Source organism: Anser cygnoides, chromosome 13 (genome assembly GCF_040182565.1).
Source record: "Anser cygnoides isolate HZ-2024a breed goose chromosome 13, Taihu_goose_T2T_genome, whole genome shotgun sequence".
Lineage (NCBI taxonomy): Eukaryota > Metazoa > Chordata > Aves > Anseriformes > Anatidae > Anser > Anser cygnoides.
The window spans coordinates 19,820,933-19,840,104 of NC_089885.1; the positions used below are offsets into that span (position 1 = coordinate 19,820,933).

Here is a 19,172-nt window from a genome sequence, read left to right on the forward strand (position 1 = left end):
CATAAAACTCACAAATTCAGAAACAAAAGATATTAAAAAAATTAAGTAGAGACTATGCAGTTTGGTCTCTTGTCTTCCGTGGATAATTAGCTGCATTTGCATTCATCTTAAAGTAGCATTTCAGAGATTTATGCCCAGGACTCCCAGATTCAGAAACACCTACACACCTGCATTCCTTTGGCCCTTTCTCGCCTTGGCAGAATTACGGGAATCCCGCATGTCGCTGCAGGCCACCAGACCATGACATGCCTGCAGGTCCCCTGTGACCTCCTCCACCCACCAGGGGTAATTCGCCCGGAGTGCATCCCACGATGCTGACAGCTCTATCACAGCTCACACAAAGTTTTTCTACCAACAGTGAGGCAGCAGCTAATGGGTAAGCACAGTCGGCAAACAAAACAACAAAAAAAAAAGAAAAAAAGACTTCCCAATTATCATACTTGCTAACAATTTCACCAAAGGGGTCAGAGGCCAATAGGCTGAGAGAATGAACTTTAAATGGAGAACACGGTATTTAATCTTTAAACTGCACTGAAAGGCAGAACAACGAGGGCCTCCTGTGACATTCCAGACGAGGCCACAGCTCCTAGGAGGACTTTCGGGTCCATGTGGCGCACATCCAGGCCTGCCTGGAAGCACTGAGGACCTGACACCTGCTCGGTCAGCCTTCCCCAAAATCATTAACCAGGCCTGTGATGGGAAGAACCTTATGCAACTGAGTTAGACCAAAATAGCCATGTTTCCTGGGCTATATAAAGCACCGACAGATCCATGTATGGACAAGCCCAACCGCTGGTTGTTGGTCTGCACAGCACGAGGCTTTTCAGCCAGCCTGGTCAGCATTTCCAAGAAAACGAAGTGGCTTCCGAAGCTGCAGGACTCATTTATAAATCCGACTTTCTGGAGGTTCCCCTTAACACCTGCATCTGTTGTTTTAGCTTCTGTTTTCTATGCTGGGCTACAACAGTATCTTTCTGGCTCAGCTTTTGAGCAAGTTCACTCCCTCCCCCGTTATTCTTGTGGTGGCCTCTCAGAGGCCCAACACGGCAGGTACCTGGAGCCCACGCCGAGCCTGCCTTTGCAGGGGCTGTGCCCCCGCTGAATGGCTGTGGGTCAAGGGGTCGTCCCGCTGCCACGTACCCGCGGGGGACCCTGTTTAACTCTCACCCTTTAGCACGGAGATGACATCACCAGTCGAGCTTTGAGGTTACACAAAGGCCCTTTCCCGGTCCTGGGAAGGATTTTCCGAGGCCTCGGCAGAATGGAGCTGCTGCCTTAGAACAACCTTTGTCTGAGGCTCAAGAGCGTCTCTGCATGAGCGGACGTGCCTAGTGACCGTATCTTTTCAATTTCTGACCCACATTTGCATCTTAAAACTTGTCACCCTCCACCTAACCGCGCCCCCCCCACCCCCTGGCCCCTGCTCTTTCCTTTCAGCCCGCGACAGAGCCCTGCGAGCCGGGCCCAGTGCAGCTGCCCTGCGGCACCCTGCTCCCAGCCCATCGGCACGTCACACTTGTCGAGGATTTTTGGCTCGTGATGTGGATTAGGAGGACATGGGGAAGCCCTGAGTCGACCCCAGCACAAACACGGCCCCCTCTGCATTGCCCAGGAGCCCGACGCCCACGCCAGGGAGGCCGAGCAGAAGGGGCTCGGTGTGGCGGGCGATGCTCGGCAGCTGTCGCCCTGACCCGCCACCTCCCGCAGGCCCAGCAGCTGCTCCGCGCCCCAACGCAGGGCAGGCGAAAGGGTTGGGGGCCATGAGGGGGGCGGCAGGAGGGCAGCTCCGCTCAGCACCCTGCTCGGCTTCACGTGCCTGACCCCGCTCGCTTCGGGACCAGACGACCACAATTTTTTCCGCCGCATCCTCGTTTGGACGTGACGGCATTTGTGAGGCGAAGAAAGGAGTTATTTCAGGGAAACCCTTGAAGTAGCCTGGGAGTTAGAGGCTTGCTCCTGGGCCCAGGTCAGCAGCGGGAGCTGTGCCACCGCCAGGTGTCAGGGCGATGCCGAGCGTGGCCCCAAGGAGAGCACAACGCCCGCCACCCTGCACCGGGATCCAACGGGATCTGCCAAACAAAGCCGCCACAGCACTGCTGGCAAAGCCACAGAAATACATTCACAGGGTAATCCCAGCGCAGAGGAATTTTGATAGGAACTTCTACACGCTTGCGTTGGGACCCCGTTAGCAAGACGGGCTTCCCTCGTTAGCAAAACTTGTTCCCTCTTCGAGATCCAGCACTCTGGCATAAATGAGCAGACCCAAAGCAGCAACTTCTGTGCAAGAATGTTGGTGCAAGAGGAAGGTTTCTGTGCAAGAATCACTCTGTGATTCTGCGATACAACTGAAGAATTGCTAGGGCCAAAAGAGAAAGCAGAAAGCAACAAGGCTTAATGTTCAGTTTAAAAAAAAAAAAAAAAGAAGAAGAAAAAAAGGAAAAAACAGAGGCAAATAAATTATATGTGCTATGACTTCATTTGCTTTTGATTCTCCTTGCTTTTATAACAAGAAACACACCCGAATTTTTTTCCAGTGGAAAAGATAGCACAATCCCCTTCCTGCTGAATCATCATAAAATAACTACAGCTTATCCATTAGATTGTGCATCAGATCTAATGGCTTAGTACTGGTTATTCATATGAAAAAAAATATCATGCTCATTCTCTGCATCTGCTGGTGACATTCCTTTGGACTGAGCGTTTTTACCTGTACAAACACAGTGAAGAGGATGACAACAGTTGTTGCTGCAATGAAGAGCTTCTTTCTGTGAAAGTCAGGAAGCAAGAAAACCAAAGAGAAACAAATGGCTCCGCGGAGACCCCCATACGCGATAATGAATTGGTCTTTGCTGGTGACGGTGTTCACATGAAATCTGTTCACGAAGAAGGTCAGTACAAGGACCCCTGAAAAGCAGGAAAGGAGAAGGCAACACACCAAATGAAAAGAGCAAACAGATACATATCTCATAAATATATCTAATATACTGATTATCTCAAACTCACAATTGTATGATATATTCTGCGGTAAAACATCACTGAACTGGTAAACACTGATGACTAGGAGGTGGCCAGGGCCGAGGGGGTGTATTCCCAAGAATTCCACAAGGCCCCTGGGGAAGGGCTTTTCTTCCAGTCCCAGACATTTTTGATTTGGGGGAATACAACAGATAGCAGTGACTGGCAACAGGTCGGGGGACTTTGTAGGACTATAAAATTTTAGTCAGCTCATCTGGTAGTAAATTCTCTTTTTTCCCCTCAGCCTCATGCTTATCACAGTCCACCTGGAAAACTGGAGTTTCCTTCAGGAGGACTCTGAACTCTGCAGAGGATTTTTAGTATTATCCCACTCCCATGACTGCGGATGCCCAGAGCATACCATTTACCTACAAAAATAAAAAGTAAAAATAAATAAATAAATAAAACATTAAGCCTGCATTAATGTTCTTTCTTCACAAATTTTTCACTCAAAGATTTATGCTGTTCAACTTTAGACTGTGTAAGGGGACACAGTGATTGATGTAATTTACAGTTGCTTGCAAATACACAAACAGATTCATAAAGGTACAAAAAGTCTGGCCTTAAATCTATAAGCCGTGATCTTAACACCAACCGATATGACAAACATTTTATTTCCTGAAGATTAATAGCCATTTTGAGAACTGGTGACACAGACTGTCATTGCCTGTTGCTAGGAATTAGCAGGACCCACATCACTATTGCTCCTCTAGAGGGTGTTTGTAAAGCATCATCGAAGAAATGAACTTCGAAAGTAGCGTACGTGAAATGTACTAATCAAACATCTTCCCACACACGTTCAACTAAAAATAACCAACGTGATTGCAGAAGAAAACAAAAACCTGTGGATGTTCAGAAATAGCGAGCTCAATGAAGTGAGCCTCACAGCACCTTCCCTGCACCCAGAGCACCGGGCACGGGCACCCGAAGAGCTGCTGGGGAGGGATTTGGTTACAAGGGGCTTTGTAGCTTCTAGCTCAAGCAAATGCTCTGCACCAAAAGGCTCTGAACTAAATCCAGAAGGACTACAGCACAACTTACACCCTCAGCCCAGTACCGTCAACCCCGAAGTACCCGATTCCTGCAGGACGACTCTGTAGGGTCTGGGCCTGCGCCATGAGCACGTCCAGAGCTGCTGCTGCCTGGGTGGGCTGAGCAGGTCCCACCTCGGCCACCACCTCCAAGGCAGGCGCTTCAAGCCCAGCCCCAACCACTTCTGCCCAGCTCTCACCCACCCCATGCACTGATGCCCGGCACGCAGAGCACAACGGTGCTGCGGGGACCCACACTCAGGGTCAGATATGCAGAATGACTACGAAACAAGAAAAAAAAAATCAAAATAACTCAGAACTTCTTTTCATCTAAGCCATCTAATTTTTTTTTTAAAAAAAAAAAACACCACTCAAAAGATTTGAATGTATGCACGTTTCCAAGTGCATTTACAGTGCACAGTTATTAAAACAAACCTTGGCATGTATTAACAGCTAGTAAAACACATTCTGCTGTGTCTTGCTAATCATGGTTTATCCTATTTAAGCAATTTCTTGAAGTGTCTATCAAATTTGAGTTCAAGTAAATTGCCATTCTGCTTGACTCAGTGGTTTGTAAACATAAATCCCATGGAATGTTTTGTAGCTACTGAATTCTTTGCCAAAATTCTTTTGCTCTGTTGTATCTGCAGATATTGTTAATATATAAAAACATTCATAAATGAGAAGGATAGCAAAGAAAGAAGATGGCAACATATTGGTGTCATGGAGTTCATCTCTATCATCTTTTCCTTTCAAAAAAACATTTGTACAATATTAAACAGTATTATATTTGATTACATTACATTATAAAATGAGATCCCAGAGTACTCTGGCAGCAGGACTCATGTTTTCACTGTAACTGATCTCAAGGAGATATCTTTAGCCACAGTCACCAGTGAAGTATAACACTCTTCCTTCAATTACCATTAGGTTTTGTTCACTTTTTTACTGTGAACACTTCAATAGGTTTCCCAGTGAGGTTGTAGAGTCTCTCTCCATGGAGATCCTCAAAACCCGATGAGACAAAGCAGGTTGAGCAGGGCGAGGGACCAAAGAGGGACAATGGTAATTGTTGAGTCCATAGCACATCTTGGAAATCTCAATTTAAGTGCTTTGGAGTCCAGCTCCAAAACTGTTTCAGGGTATCATTTTCCTGCTAACATTTCACAGTTGTTCCCACAGAGGAACAAGCAGACACTGAGGTGTTGGATCGTGGCGTTTTCTTCCCATGTCACAACATGCAGATTTGTTCTTATAAGTAATCACCACCACCACCACCCAAAAAAAAAAAAAGAAATCTGTATGTGTGTTACTACAACTCACTATAGTTACTTATATTCCTAAACATGGCATCTAAAATCTTAGTTACACAAGTATCCTCATGTTTTCTCCTGTTACCTCCATTTTAGGTCCCAGCTCTTATCTGCGCAGAAATAAGCTATGTGAAGCAGAACAGCATCTCCAGGGACAGCTGTCTGATGGCTCCAACAGTTTTCCATTTAAGGACACTGCTGTACACAGAAGTTGTTATGAATTAAATCCCTTAAATCCCTGCAATTCAGAATATGCAGTCAGAGGCCCCAGGGTTTTACACAGCTCTTTGATCCCAGGCTCTGCACTTACACCCTTTCTCCTGTTGTGAAGATACCAAGGGACTAAGCCACACTGAAATGGAAGAGGAGATCGTGGTAATCAAAGAAGGGCCTGGGACAGAGGTATCAATAAACCAGATATCATGAGAATTTCTATTTAGCACCAGCGCTGTCTGTGGTGGTTGCACAGAGTAGGAAATTGCAGTAAGGTGCACGGCTTGCTTTTGAGCCAGACAGCAGTTCTGGAGGAGGAGGAGGAGAAACATCAGCTGGGGCAGCCCTTTTCCAGTCCTTGGATTCACATCTGTAACAACCACACACACAGGGAAACAGCAGAGGATGATGGTGGGAGCAGAAGCACTCTCCCATTTCACAGAGTTATATGTTTCACTCAAACAACCACCCAGAAAAGCATAATTTCACCATACCTAGTGCTCTCCAAATGAGACAGAAAATGACAGTGAAGCAAATATATGGCCAGTTCCACTCATGATTTTCTCCAATGGTGGAAACTCCAAGAAAGATGAAGATGAGGGTATCGCTAACGCTGCTCCACATCTTCATGAAGTACTTGACTGTGGTGTGAGACTTCAGAGAGATGTTGGCCTCCACGTAACGTTTCATGCCCATGGCACAAGCAATGATGCTGAGAAAACGAAACAATAAATTTTTCTTCATAAGTGCACAAAACTGACATTTAAGAAAAAAAACGGCTTCATCCAGTGTCAGATGTTTGCGTCAATACAGATCCACTTCCCACATCAGTCCACTCATGTTGGCAGGACCACCAGGACAGTAAGATACCACATGGGTTCACCAGACTGCCTGAATCTGGTTTTTAACAGATAAACAACTCAATCTGCATTTATCATAGCCATGCTGCAATACTTGCAGTTAAGTACACCCAACACTTCCCATCACCACACAGTTTTAGCGCTCTGACTATGCCAGCCTCTCACCATCTGGGCCGAAGAATTTCATTCATAGGAGCCACTTCTCCTGGATGGGAAAAAGACATTTGAGAGGAAGGGAGACTGTTTTTTCTCAGTATGAGAAATGCATAAATAGGACTCCTTTGAGTTTGTTTGCTGCCTGGTCACTACAGCAGGCTCTTGTAGGGTTCAGAATCATAGAGCAGCTCGAATGCTGCACTCCTGCACCCAGGGGAAAAAAGCTAGCCTAAAGCTGGAGAAATTCGAGCACAAGACGTACCTCACGCTGCCTAATTCCAAGCCCATCCGGAGTTGCAATGCACATTCTACAGGCACAGCGAGGAAGCCATCCCCTCCACCAAAACAAAAACCAACAAAATGCTCAAGCAGTAAAAAAATAAAAATCTTAATGAACACTCAGACTGCACAATGAGCCAAGAAACAGCTTCCAAGAGCACTGCTGTGTTTCTGAGCAAATTAGAGAAGCGTCGCTATAGTCGGAACATTCAACTTCCTCGTGTATCGCATAGCCAAGGTCACTTCAGAAGTGTGCACCACCAATTAAAACTTCTGCCTTGCAATTTTTCATGGTTAATTGGTTCTTCAAGTTACAGGGTACATGTGGTTAGCCTAATTCGTCAGCTTTTCAAATCAATACGTATTCAGGCCAGCAGTCTTGGAAGGTCAGAACAATTGAGTGCTCAGAGAGTCAAAGCTCCATTTTTTATATTTTAGCCCAGACAGAAACATTTTGTTTCAAATGTTGTACCGACAATGGCAAAATGGATTTACTTCTCTGAGATCTGATTTCCGCCGGTGTTTGGAAGGCCATCCACACAGAGTTTTACTGACTGAAACCTCCTTTCACAGGGGATTTCATGGTAACTCTGCTGTCCTGCTTCAGCCCAAGTATCGAAACGAACTAACCAAAGTCTCCACGTCTTTGCTGACGAGGAGAGTTTTCATCTGGTTGTGGTTTTGTAACCTGCATGAAATCACAGACCCTGATTCCCTTCTCCACAGCTCTTTATTTCAGGAAGACAGAGCCGGCCACCACGTTGCTGCTCCCAATTTGCACGGCTGCTAACAAGAGCAGAATAAGGGCCACTTTCTTCTGGCTCATCGGTGAATCACTAATGCAGCACCGCTGCCATAACTGCATATATTATATTATTGGACCAAGACAAAAGGAATGAACAACAGCTACATTCATTTCTGCTCTACTTAAACCACTAAGAAAATCAGTGATACTATTATGGAAAAACACTTATCTGATATTTGGTTGGAAGAACAAACAAGACATTACAATAAAATTTTTAAAAAAAAAAAAGACTTTTTTGAAATGAAGATGGACTTCCACCCACTGTGAGTTACTGATTCCTTGCCTTGGCATTCAAACAAATGAAAATAACAAACACACAAACATTTCTATTTTTTTCATCTTAAAATAATTATTTGTTTTTCCTCATTGCCATGAAAAAAAAAAAAAAGATACATTTTTCAAAGGAGAAAGAAAAGGATATAAAAGGTTAGATTCAGAAAAGCCATGATGTTCTTACTGGGGAAAAAGATCCCGTTTTACTCAGCAGCCTGACACAGCATTCAAATCCCTTTTTCAACTTGTGTTTAAGTTCACTTCCTTCATCTATTAAGAAAAAGTACTAGTACTTAACACTATTCTGAAATTGGTCTTTTTGATTTTAGACTGACCCACTTTGCCTAAAGCACAAGTCATGACCTAAATAAAAGAATTCTTCTGTTTCTATATCTGCCTAAATAAATAGCAGATAAAATAGTTCCAACTAGGAACTAAGAAGTCCAATAAGTATTTATGGCCACTGACTTCCAGAGCCATGTTTTGGAAGTGTTTTCTTGGGAAAAAAAAGGATATGGGTCCAGATCAGATTCACAAAGAAAGAAGATATTTGACCTATTCTCTCACAGCTTCAAAGATGGACCCTGCCACTAGACAAGGAGAATATATATATATATTTCAAACTAAAAAATATTTGCAGAACTGCTTAGCAGATTGTGTTGCATTCACTTATTTTTTTTAGACTATGTAGAATTGATTATTTTTGGCAATCAAACTATTTTCAAAGAAACATTTGGTTTCTTTGAAAGGTCTGCTTCTTATAATACAGTATTCCCTGGTCAGAAATGAATGAATTGTTTAAAAATCAGGATATATAAAAGAGGCATCTATAATTTGGCAATTATAAGAGCAGTAGTGTAGGTATCGGCTGCCTTTGCAATTGCTTTGCTTTAGAAACAATACATTATTCAAAAGAATAGAAAATGTGTTCCATAATGGGTACAGTATATTGTGATTGATAGAAGGAGACACCATTAGGACTGAATGTTTTCTGCTCCATGATGATTATGCAGCATTATATTTATTTCACTGTTCTGTCTTTTGCTCCTATAAATAGGCTTTCTCTTACCTATTCCCAGAGCTAGACTTGTTGTCAGTAATGCCAGAATATTTTTCACATCAACTATTCAAGGAAACAAAATCTGCAAGATACAGGAATAGTTTAAATCCAAAGGAGCATCATTGGTTTTAAAACAGATTTCCTAGATATCTTTTTTTTTTTTAGCCTTTTTTTTTTTTTTAATCTTATCAGATTTACATTTGTTTACGATGTAGCTATCAATGGAGTCTAAGTGTACTTTATACTCTTCAGGGAAATATTAAATGGTTGGTTGTGATCCTCAGCAGCAGCTAACTTAGTTTAGGTAGTAGAACCAAATGCAACAAATATCAGCCCATAGATGTCAGAAGGACTGAATCACTTGTGCTGTGTTTTTCATCTGTCTCTGCTTTCCAATGTAAGATTTCTTCAACCATTAGGACTACTAGATCCATTTTTTCTCAGCACCAGCTCTGCGGGTGAAATTCACAACGAGGAGCTAAGCACAATGTTCAATTATCAGTGTGCGGAACTGACTGTGCTATAATAAATTGCAAGCAGTTTTGGTTTAGTACCTTTGAAACCTTGATCTCTGCTAAATTTGGCTGAAATTAGTCAGAGGATTTCAAACGTTACTAGAGACAGAGAGGTGATGGACAGGCCCACCCGAACTTTCTGTTCGCTGTCACAGACAGATACCAGCTAAGCAAACATACTTTAAAAATTTCTGATGCTTTTCAGCAAGTATAACCAAAAAGCTTTCCTGGAGAAACGAGATGTTAGGACATACTTACGCCACGATTCCAGAGAGGTGAAACATTTCCGCAGTGAGATAGGAGAGATAACTGTACAGGAAGACAAAGAGCGGCTCGATGACGCGGATATCCTTGGTAAATCGCGTGGTAAAGGCGGCCGTCATCCCAAAGGTAAGACCTACTAAAACTCCTCCAATCCCAACCACAAAGAATTTTCCAACTCCAGCAAAAACATCCACAGTTTTGATGGCTGGCATTTCACAGAACGAGCGAAATAACTTGTAGAGCACCTGGGTGAGAAAGGAAAGAGAGAAACAGCCATCAACAAAGTGTTCAGCAGCCCGACAGGATGGTGCTGTGGCACTCGCACGCATTTCTGCCTGCAGACACGAGCCAGGTGCTCAGCTCTGCTGCACCAAAGGGTTGTCCACCCGACAGCCTGGGGCCAGAGAATAGGACCAGGCGTCCTCTGCTAGAAGAGGCTGTTGAAGCCTTTTTCCCCCGTGGAGGAAGGCTTACCACGGTCACCGCGTCATTCAGGAGCGACTCGCCGAAGACCAAAATGTGCAGCTTTTCGTTGACGTGTATCTCCTCAAACACAGCCAGCACTGCCACGGGGTCCACCGCAGCGATCAGGCTGCCGAACAAGAGGTTATGGAGCAACGAGACGTCCTGCAGGTGAAAGGCCCTCACTTGGCAGATGCCATAGAGCGAGAAGCCAATCCCAAACACGTTCCATACCGTCCCCACCACCGCGTACAGGAGGATGGTGCCGATGTTCTCAAAAAAGGGACGGCTGGGCATGAAGTACCCTGCGTCGAGGACGATGGGTGGCAGCAGGTAGAGGAAAAAGATGTCACTGTCCATAACGGGTGGTGACTTGTCATTTAAGCCGTAGATGATGCCTCCCATGATGAGTCCTACAAATATCAGCAAACAGCTCTCTGGCACGACAGAAGGCAGCTTGCTGTATAGATGAAAGCCTGCGAGGGGATGAAGAGAAAAATTCCCTATTATCTCAGCAGCCCAAACTGGCCAAAGAGCACCAGCTCCTCACTGGGGTGAGGAAGCTTCCTAACCTCCCTCCTTCCGCAGGCTGCACTTGGGAATCATCATAATAAATGTGCATAATTACGGTAAAGTTGCCCAATCAGAAATTGGCTGGAAAATCTGAAAGATCACTGAAAATACCAAACTTTTTGAAATTATTATTGGTTCAGACTGCAGTTCAACATAGCATAACATTGAAGATGTATTTTTGGTAACACGCAAACATAAAAAAAACTGCATAAATAAGAATGTCTTTGAGATAATTTATGACGTAATCTAGTTAGCATGCCAACTTCAGCACAAAGAACATAAATAGTAACTGCTAATTTTAAACACAATACAGATCCCATACATCCAAAAAGATCAAAAAAGGAATCTCATTAATTATAAATAGTACCAGTTTTCATATTATTTAATAATTGACACAAATCTAATGGTAGCATTGATTTTTTTTATTATTTATTTTTCCCAATCAGGCCAGCCTTGTGCAACAGCCAGTGTTAGAGAGAAATCCTGACAAACACCAGAAATACTCAAGGTGGGTTATTAAAAGAATGAAACTGAACAAACCAAACTGGAATAGAAATAAATAAATAAATATCTGTGATTATTATTATTTCTTCACATGTATTGACAGAATTGAGACCTCATCATATAATATGCAGAATAGCAAAAGGAAAAGACCATCTCCATCTGAAAGTAATTCTGATCTAAACAAATCTCAGAGATGTTTTCTTTCTGAGGAAAAAATAAAAGGAAAAGGTGGTAAAATAACCTATATAGTGGTAATTTCACAAAAGCAATCACAATTTCTGTGGGAGGGGGGGAATAAAGGTTATATAAATTCCATTTTCCGGTAGCAAGTTCTGCAGATGAATGCAGGTCTGCTTGCCTTATGCGTTTCGTTTGACTTTATCTGGCTCATGGAAATATTACAGCAGCTAAAAGTGTTCCCTGAAGGGCACAGTGGCTGCTTCCAAGTCAGATTATCGCCACGCACATAAATACATTTGCAGCAAAGAGTCTGACGTACAAGGCGTGCATCCTTAGGACTTGGTGTGTTACCTCCGGCTCCAAGATCACCTATTTCTGTCCCATCCCAAAGAGCTCTGAGCTCCGGAGATGAAGCACAGCCGGTCCCTTTTCCTCCTGGTCCTACTGACAAAGGGGATTTGAGGAAGGACCGACGCCTCCCCGCCCCACCGCTGTCCCCAGGCCGCCCCGCAGAGCAGGCGAGGCACCGCTCCTCACCCTCTCGAGATGCCTTACCTATTTTGGCCAGGGATGCAAGCATGATCCAGAGCGTGATTTCAAAGGGGACTTGGACATGTTGGTAATCCAGAGAGAAGAAGGCGTGCTCCGAGGATTCGTTGCCCTGGGCTTCCTCGGCAGCCCAGCTCCCGTTCTCCGCTGCTGGCGAGCCCTGCAGGGCTCTGACCCGGGCGGCCTGCAGGAAGGAGGAGAGCAAGGGCCCGGCCAGGACAGCAGCTGCGGCTCTGCACCCTGGCCTCTGCCTCTCCATTTGCCCTTGAAGCCGCCCGCTGCGTGGGTTTGGCCACAGACTGCCGCTCCCGGCCGCTGGCTCTTGCTCTCGATGCTGCATGCGTCCTGACGGAGCCAGCCAGCGCGGGTGGATGTGGAAAGGAGCGACAGCCCGGCCTCTCACCACCCCTCTGCCCTGCTGGGAGCCCCCCCCCGAAGATCGCACCCCCTCGGGACCACGTGCCCACACGGGCAAAGGCTCCCCCTCCGGATGCCTCGCGTACCAGATGCATTCCTGCGCATGTTTGAGGGGCGTCGCGTCGTAGTGCCAACCCCTGACGTGGCTTGGCTCCCCGTGCCTCAGATAGCCACCCTGGAGGGGGGAAAAAAAAATAAAGTAAAACTGAAACTGCCACTAGAGCAGCCAAGCCTTAGTGGAAAAGGTCCCACATAAACCAACCCCATCCAGAAAGGGCTCAACCAGACAGTGAATTTCACCGGACTTCTCATCCCTCGCCCGCTGCCCACAGTGCCCAAAGGCAGCGATGCTACTGATAATCAGTTTCCATTTGGAAAACCAAGCAAAGCAACTTGCTTTCTTGTGCTGAACACAGACCTGCAAGCTGGGCTGGACGAAGGCCGCCTGAACAGAGGAACAAATTCCAACATTTGCTTAAAGCTTCATCTTATAGTAAAAGAAAACAGGAAAAATTATCTTATTTATCTTATTTGCTTGGAAACGGCACTGAAAACTGAGTGAGGTTGCTTACAGAAGCCGGACAGACAGACGGACAGAGCCAACAGCAAAATCTGCCAGACTCTGAGCTGGAGTGGCTTGATACCATGCCACAGGGCATACGATGGCCTGGTCTGAGCAGTTCTTTGCAACCCCAACCTCCAACTTTTACATAAACCCGAATGCCTGTTTTGGGAAAGACGTATTTTCAACAGAACAAGATGTACAAATATCACAGAGGGAAAAAAAAAAAAACATATTGGGTCAAATTCCTCCATTGTGGAGTTTCATATAAGTTAATGATGTTTCAACAGGGATGAATTTAGTCCAAAGAACAGATGTAATTAAAACACAGAGGCCCCAGGCTGTTGCTAGACTAATCGATGGCCTCTCTGTTTCTCTGCAGCTGCCTGAGTGACACCAAAATCGAGCTGCCAATAACATGCTGGTGACCCACTTCTCTGCGATAGAGCCAGAACCCAACAACCAAGTGGTGCTAGAAACAAACTTTCTTCTACTGACAAACTGAGGCAGGGATGATGATAAGCGCCCAGGGCACTGGCATCAGAGCTGAGTGATGGAGGCAGCTCTGAGCCTGGGCTCGCACGTCCCACCATCGTATTTCCTCTTTCTGCCGAAATGCTTGGTGCTGAACTTAGGAGTTTGAAGATTTGTTCAAGAGTTTTGCCAGCCTCCTATTCTCCCGCACCCCAGACAATCCAGTTTGATTTTTATATATATATATTGAGGTAAAGAGCAAGGAAGTTAACATTCAGTTGCATTTTTCCTAAGCCAGAAATGAAGTGTTTGCATCTTAGAAGGAAAAAAGACCTGCAGCATGGAGCTGTGCTACTGGAAAATGTTTTTGTTTGTGGAATCATTATCTACTTGATAATGGAACCAGAAAAATTTACAAACTTAGGACCACATCTAAGAGACAGCAGCAAGGATAAAATTAAAATATGCTCCATTGTTCTAATAAAGAAAGCTTCAAAAATTAGGACCTTAAGAAGGAAGCCAAAATGACAGGTGAAGTGACAAACCACATGTGCATACACGTATTTACCTTAACCGCTCACCAGAGCTCTGTCTGAACAGAGCAGAGCACACCCTGGTTCTAAGGAAAAGATATAAAACGCAACAGATAGGAAAGGAGCCTGCGCCCGTGCTCTCTGCAGAGTTTCACTGAGCCTGCTTCATGTGTATTCCTCTCTGCTCCCTTCTGTGCTGCCGGTCATGTCCCTGCAACCAGCTCCATGCAGACGGAGCAATGCATTTGCGTCCCTGCAGGCACGGAGCCTCCCTCTGCAACCGGCTTTCCTCCCCCGCAGACTCACGCACCTGCCTCAAAGAGCCGTTGTCCTCCTCAGTCTAATTACTGCTTTCCATACCCAGATCCATGCAGGAATAACTAAATGCTCTTAGCAAATGTTTTGGACATTATATTTCATCACAGTGAGAACTTTCAAGTTCACTCCTGGCACTTTAAAACTCCTCATTTTTATTTTTTGAATTGTTTCACCCTCAAGTTCCGTATAAATAAGCTCATTACTTCCCTTGCATTTTTACATATATATCACTTTTCATTAGGTATGTTACGAATAAACCAAAAGCAAACAGCAAAATGTTTTTCCAAAGCGCTGATAACACAGTCCTTGTTGTTCCTCTTGTAATGGCTATTGATATTATTGAACCACTTTTTAATGTGAATACAATTTAATCATACACTTATTGACATGCTTGCATTTTTTCCTAATGTACTGTGCTCTCCCCCATTTTTAGGTTTTGGGGCTAGATTCGGATCCCCATAAATTTATTGACGGGCACCTTTCTCCTGTTGAAATGACTGGGATTATGGGAAGAACAACTTACTGTGTAGCACGGTAACAGCAATCAGAACTCAGGATCCTGTAATGAAAATACTACGTTAGATGAATTCTTTTAACTGTTGCTATTATACTCCTTAATCAGTGACAACAAATTTATTTTTCTTTATTTACTTTTTTTTTTAGCTTCCTGACTTGTAATTACTTCTAAGTATGCTCTAATTTATGGCTTTTTTTTAATATATATGAGAGAATCATTTAATGAAAGAAATGCAGTAAATTAAATCTCAATTTCCATCACTTCCTGAAATTCTTATTATCTACCACTGAAATTTATAAAAGAGAACTTTGAGTATGCTCGTACCCTACAGGGATGGGGGGAAGAAAAGTAATTTGTAATGTACCTTTCAGCTACAGTACTGCAAAGACTTTAAATATTATTCGGGTCTCAAATGAGGAAATCATTTAAGCATTTACTTAACCGTGAGTACTCAAAGTTCCCTAGCTTACAGTTAATAACACGGGAAAATCCTGTGTTGGGCTGGGGCCTCCCAGAAACACCCAGCACGGCAGATCACATAATGTAATCTTCTTAATCAATTTGCCGGGCTCAGAACTCACCGGACGGCTCCCCCTCACCGCTGCGTGCGAAGGGTATTGCAGAATTTCCCACCGTCGGGAGTTCCACTAATTTCCAGTCTTCGGTGCAATTCAGGTAATCCTGGTAGAATTATTTCTGCTTTCAAAAGCTCTCGGTTATTACTCTTTTGTAGCCTCTGTAGCGAGCACCATTCTCGCTTTTCCACAGTGAAGTCCCATTTCCCAAAAACCAAAGACTTTTTTTTTTTTCCTTCCATGAAATAATTATTTCGATAGCGTATAGCACGCTACCCGACGCACAGCCGGACTTTTTCTCCCTCCAAAGCAATTTTCTTAATTGTGTGAGCGAGGTCTGGTTGCAAAGAGAGCTTACACGCGCTCTTTGCCTTTGCGTGCTTCCCTCTCCATGGGGGCTGCTGGCACGGAGCTCCTGCAGCATCCCACGGGAGCACAAAAAGCAGCACAAGGCTACCCACGGCCACAGCAGTTCGACCTGCGATCTGTGGCAAGAAGGAAGATTTTACTAATAAGTACTCGTGGTGTTTGCTGACCCCACGTAGCCCCGCTCCTGCAGGAACGGTGCCTGGCCAACGGAGGAGGTCTCCTACTAAAGCTGTGGTAAACACGCAGTAAAGCTCCTAAGAAGTTACCTGTACACTCCATCTGATCAGCTCATGGCGTAAAGATAATATATTCGATACGTTACAGAAGTCTTACTGACACTGACCCTGATACACAAACCCTGCTTTTCCCACAGATGTCAGAAGAACGGCCGTTTGCTTACATGCACTGTCCAAAGTTTGAAGAAAGTCGCTCCAGTTTATCAATGTGCAAAATCTTTTCCACCATCAGAATGGAAATTGCTCATATTTTCACAAGGTCATCTTTTTTTTTAAAAAAAAAAAAAGAATAAGCTTCTCCTCCTCATTGCCTGCATTTTCCATTGCATTTTAATATGTGCAGTGAAGACTATGCATAAAATACTGATCTTCTTCCTGAAGAAGCAGGGATGGAAGGGTACATATTTTCATACATATGCAAGCAAACACAGAAAATAGATACAGCAGACAAGCAGTTTAACAGGATTTAATCAAAACTGAAATGAAGACCAAACCCCTCATCACACTTCCCTAGCTGGGAAGGATCACGCAGCTTTTCTGAGAAGCAGAAGCATAAAACCCCTTAAAATGTAAAGTCACAACATGTGGTTTGGATTTTTGTTTTGTGTTTTTTTTTTCCCCTCAGTGTATCACAGGCCACGAAGATACTGGGAAGCTAACCGTGTTGCAGGGATCGAGATGAGTTGTGCTGCTGTATCGCACGGCACTCAAGGAAGAGCACACACTTAACGAGCGACTTCATTCAAAGAACTGGTTTTAAAGAGATTTTGAACAAAACTACTCATTTCTAATAAAGACTTTGTTTGCTCAACGTAAAGAAGAATAAATTGAAAGAATGAAGATCTTTATCTGATCTCCCCCTCGCGATCAGGAAGCTGCAGTGTGCGTACACAATGCCAGAGGTAAAACTTGTTGCTTATTCCTTACCATTTAACCGGCTTGATGAACACAGATTCATCACTGAGGGTTTTACCTTTCCTAAAAGGAGAGAGTCCAACAAATAATCGCTCCCACATGAACATTAGGAAGATCCAAAGGAGAAGGACTTACCTGCTTGGATGTAATGTCCTTGCCCAGCCCCTGCTGCTTTTCCCCACAGCAGCGGCGCTCAGGCTGGCGGCGAGGTGGCCTCACGTTTAGCTGCTGACTAATTAACGTGGCCTGAAATGATTCCTGCAGGGCAATTACATGCCAAGTACACGTTAATCGTTTTGGTACTGACTTCTGTTTGGATTCCACTTCTGTCAATAACAGCTCAAGCATTTTGAGAAATTGCTTAAATGAGTTGTAAACCAAATAGCCTTTAATACCTTTCTTCATCATTATAACTGGAGAAGTTTGTAACTTTATTGAGCCGGTGGCCTCAATAAAATAAATAATACTTATCCTTTCCAGTTACCTAAAAACAATTTTTTTCATTTGAGTTACAAAGTTTTAATTCCCTGAGACACATCCAGAATTCACACAAGTGCAGATGAGACTCATTTCCAAGAGACAGTATGATGTTTCTCCCATTAAATAATTCTTTTATTGCTCGTTACTTTTTATGTGACCAAACTGGAGTGAAATTCTTAAACTTGTGCAAACAAATCTCCAGTTGACATCTAGTGAGACTGGAGACTGTTTGGTAAATGTCTGCTTGAACCAGTCAAAAGCTAGCCTGGTAATTTATTTTCTTTGATATGTTTGCAAGACAACCTGAAGAGCAGAAAATAACTGCTGCTTTAATACCATTTTAATTTTTGTCATTGGGTAGGAAAATACACAAGACTGGACAAACCCAACACTGAAAATCACTGTTGTTGTGCTTCATGGCCTTGACAGTTTGGTAATCACAAAATAAAGACCCAAAGAGGAAAATGAACTCTGGAAGTCAGTGCAAGTGATTACAGCAGCAAGCCGCGGTGTGAGGTGCATTAAAACTAAGGACAGTAAATGTCACGTAATGACGCAGCCCGTAGCTTCTTTGGGGGAATAAACATCAGCAGATGGATACTTCCTAGGGTGTATTTGTTATACAAAACCATTCGGTAAACCTGTTTGAAGGCTGTTTCAGTGCAGTGGTGTTGCCTGTGACCGATGACCTGTACTATGTTTAATAGCTGAGTTTGAGAGGAGAACGGTTAGAAAAGGGAAACGGTGTTGTGTCAGCTTCCTTTCTGAGCAAGCACAACCAGCGCAAATATTCGGGGATATTATTTTCCTGCCCAACTTGCACAGCTTTTGCGTATGTAACATTACAGCTTTCCCTTTCTGTTCCAAGAAGAGTTATTTTTCTTTAATTCAACTAACAGGGAAGAGGAATAAGAATGAACAAAATCTGTTTATTTAAAACTTGAGGCCAAGATTTTTTTGGAAGTTAGTTTGCAGTCCTGTTCATGGTTCCATTCAGTTCACAAATTTTATTCATTTGAAACAAAGCAGTAGTATGCGGCTCACATGCACAAAAAGGGTGCGAGTTGGGCAAGTCTAGGTTTTCTCTCACTCTTCTCTTCCCACACGAGACAGAATCCAGGGTCTTTGCATAAAGAAAAGTTACTTCAGGATAAATGAACAATTCCAACAGAGAATGACAGTGAGCAAAGCACACAATAAAACAGAGAGCATCTGCCTGAGAAGCCCACGAACACACTCCTCTTACCAAGACTCAGCAGATTGTCAGGCAACCATTTGCCAGTCCTGTGTCTCCCTTACTGCTCGCCAGACGAGCAGTAACTGGTTACTTTTCTATAACTTTATGCATGCAAGCCAAATAAAGAAACATTAATAAAAAAAAAAAGTATATTATCTACATAGTAGTATCTTAGTATCTTCATCAATAGTCAGTTTGGGAACATGGCATCACATGCTTACCCACAGGGACACTCTTGATCTGACAAAATTTAACAGTAATGAGTACATAATGACATAAAACCTTTCCTCTGATACTCTCAGCCTGCCTGCCCAGAGCTCTGTTAATTTCTGTAGTAAGTAACAACTGAAACATCAATTTTACAGGCTTGAGCAATAGGCACAGCCATTAAATAAACTGGTCAGCATCACAGCATGCATTAGAAATTTGGTGATGAAAAGCAGAAGTGCGTTGTCAGTACTGATGAGGAATGAGGAAAAAATAGTAG

The 19,172-nt window shown here is 43.8% G+C and overlaps 1 protein-coding gene across 4 annotated transcripts in view; it reads right to left on the reverse strand.

Annotated features, from left to right (window-relative positions):
• Positions 1 to 16,083, reverse strand: part of LOC106043009 (sodium/hydrogen exchanger 2-like) — a 30,228-nt gene extending 14,145 nt beyond the window's left edge. For 2 of the 4 annotated variants that reach the window (XR_010834806.1, XM_067005066.1), the window contains exons 1-7: positions 15,455 to 16,083; positions 14,880 to 14,915; positions 12,059 to 12,644; positions 10,259 to 10,722; positions 9,779 to 10,029; positions 6,067 to 6,284; positions 2,708 to 2,904 (exon numbers count right to left, since the gene is read on the reverse strand). Coding sequence is in view for 3 of the 4 variants with exons in the window: in XM_067005066.1 (XP_066861167.1) it covers positions 2,708 to 2,904; positions 6,067 to 6,284; positions 9,779 to 10,029; positions 10,259 to 10,722; positions 12,059 to 12,392 (1,464 nt within the window). In the remaining variant the exon portion in view is untranslated. The remainder of the gene's footprint in view (positions 1 to 2,707; positions 2,905 to 6,066; positions 6,285 to 9,778; positions 10,030 to 10,258; positions 10,723 to 12,058; positions 12,645 to 14,879; positions 14,916 to 15,454) is intronic. The other 2 variants (XM_067005068.1, XM_067005067.1) reach the window with 2 other exon arrangements.
• Between the last annotated feature and the right edge of the window lie 3,089 nt (positions 16,084 to 19,172).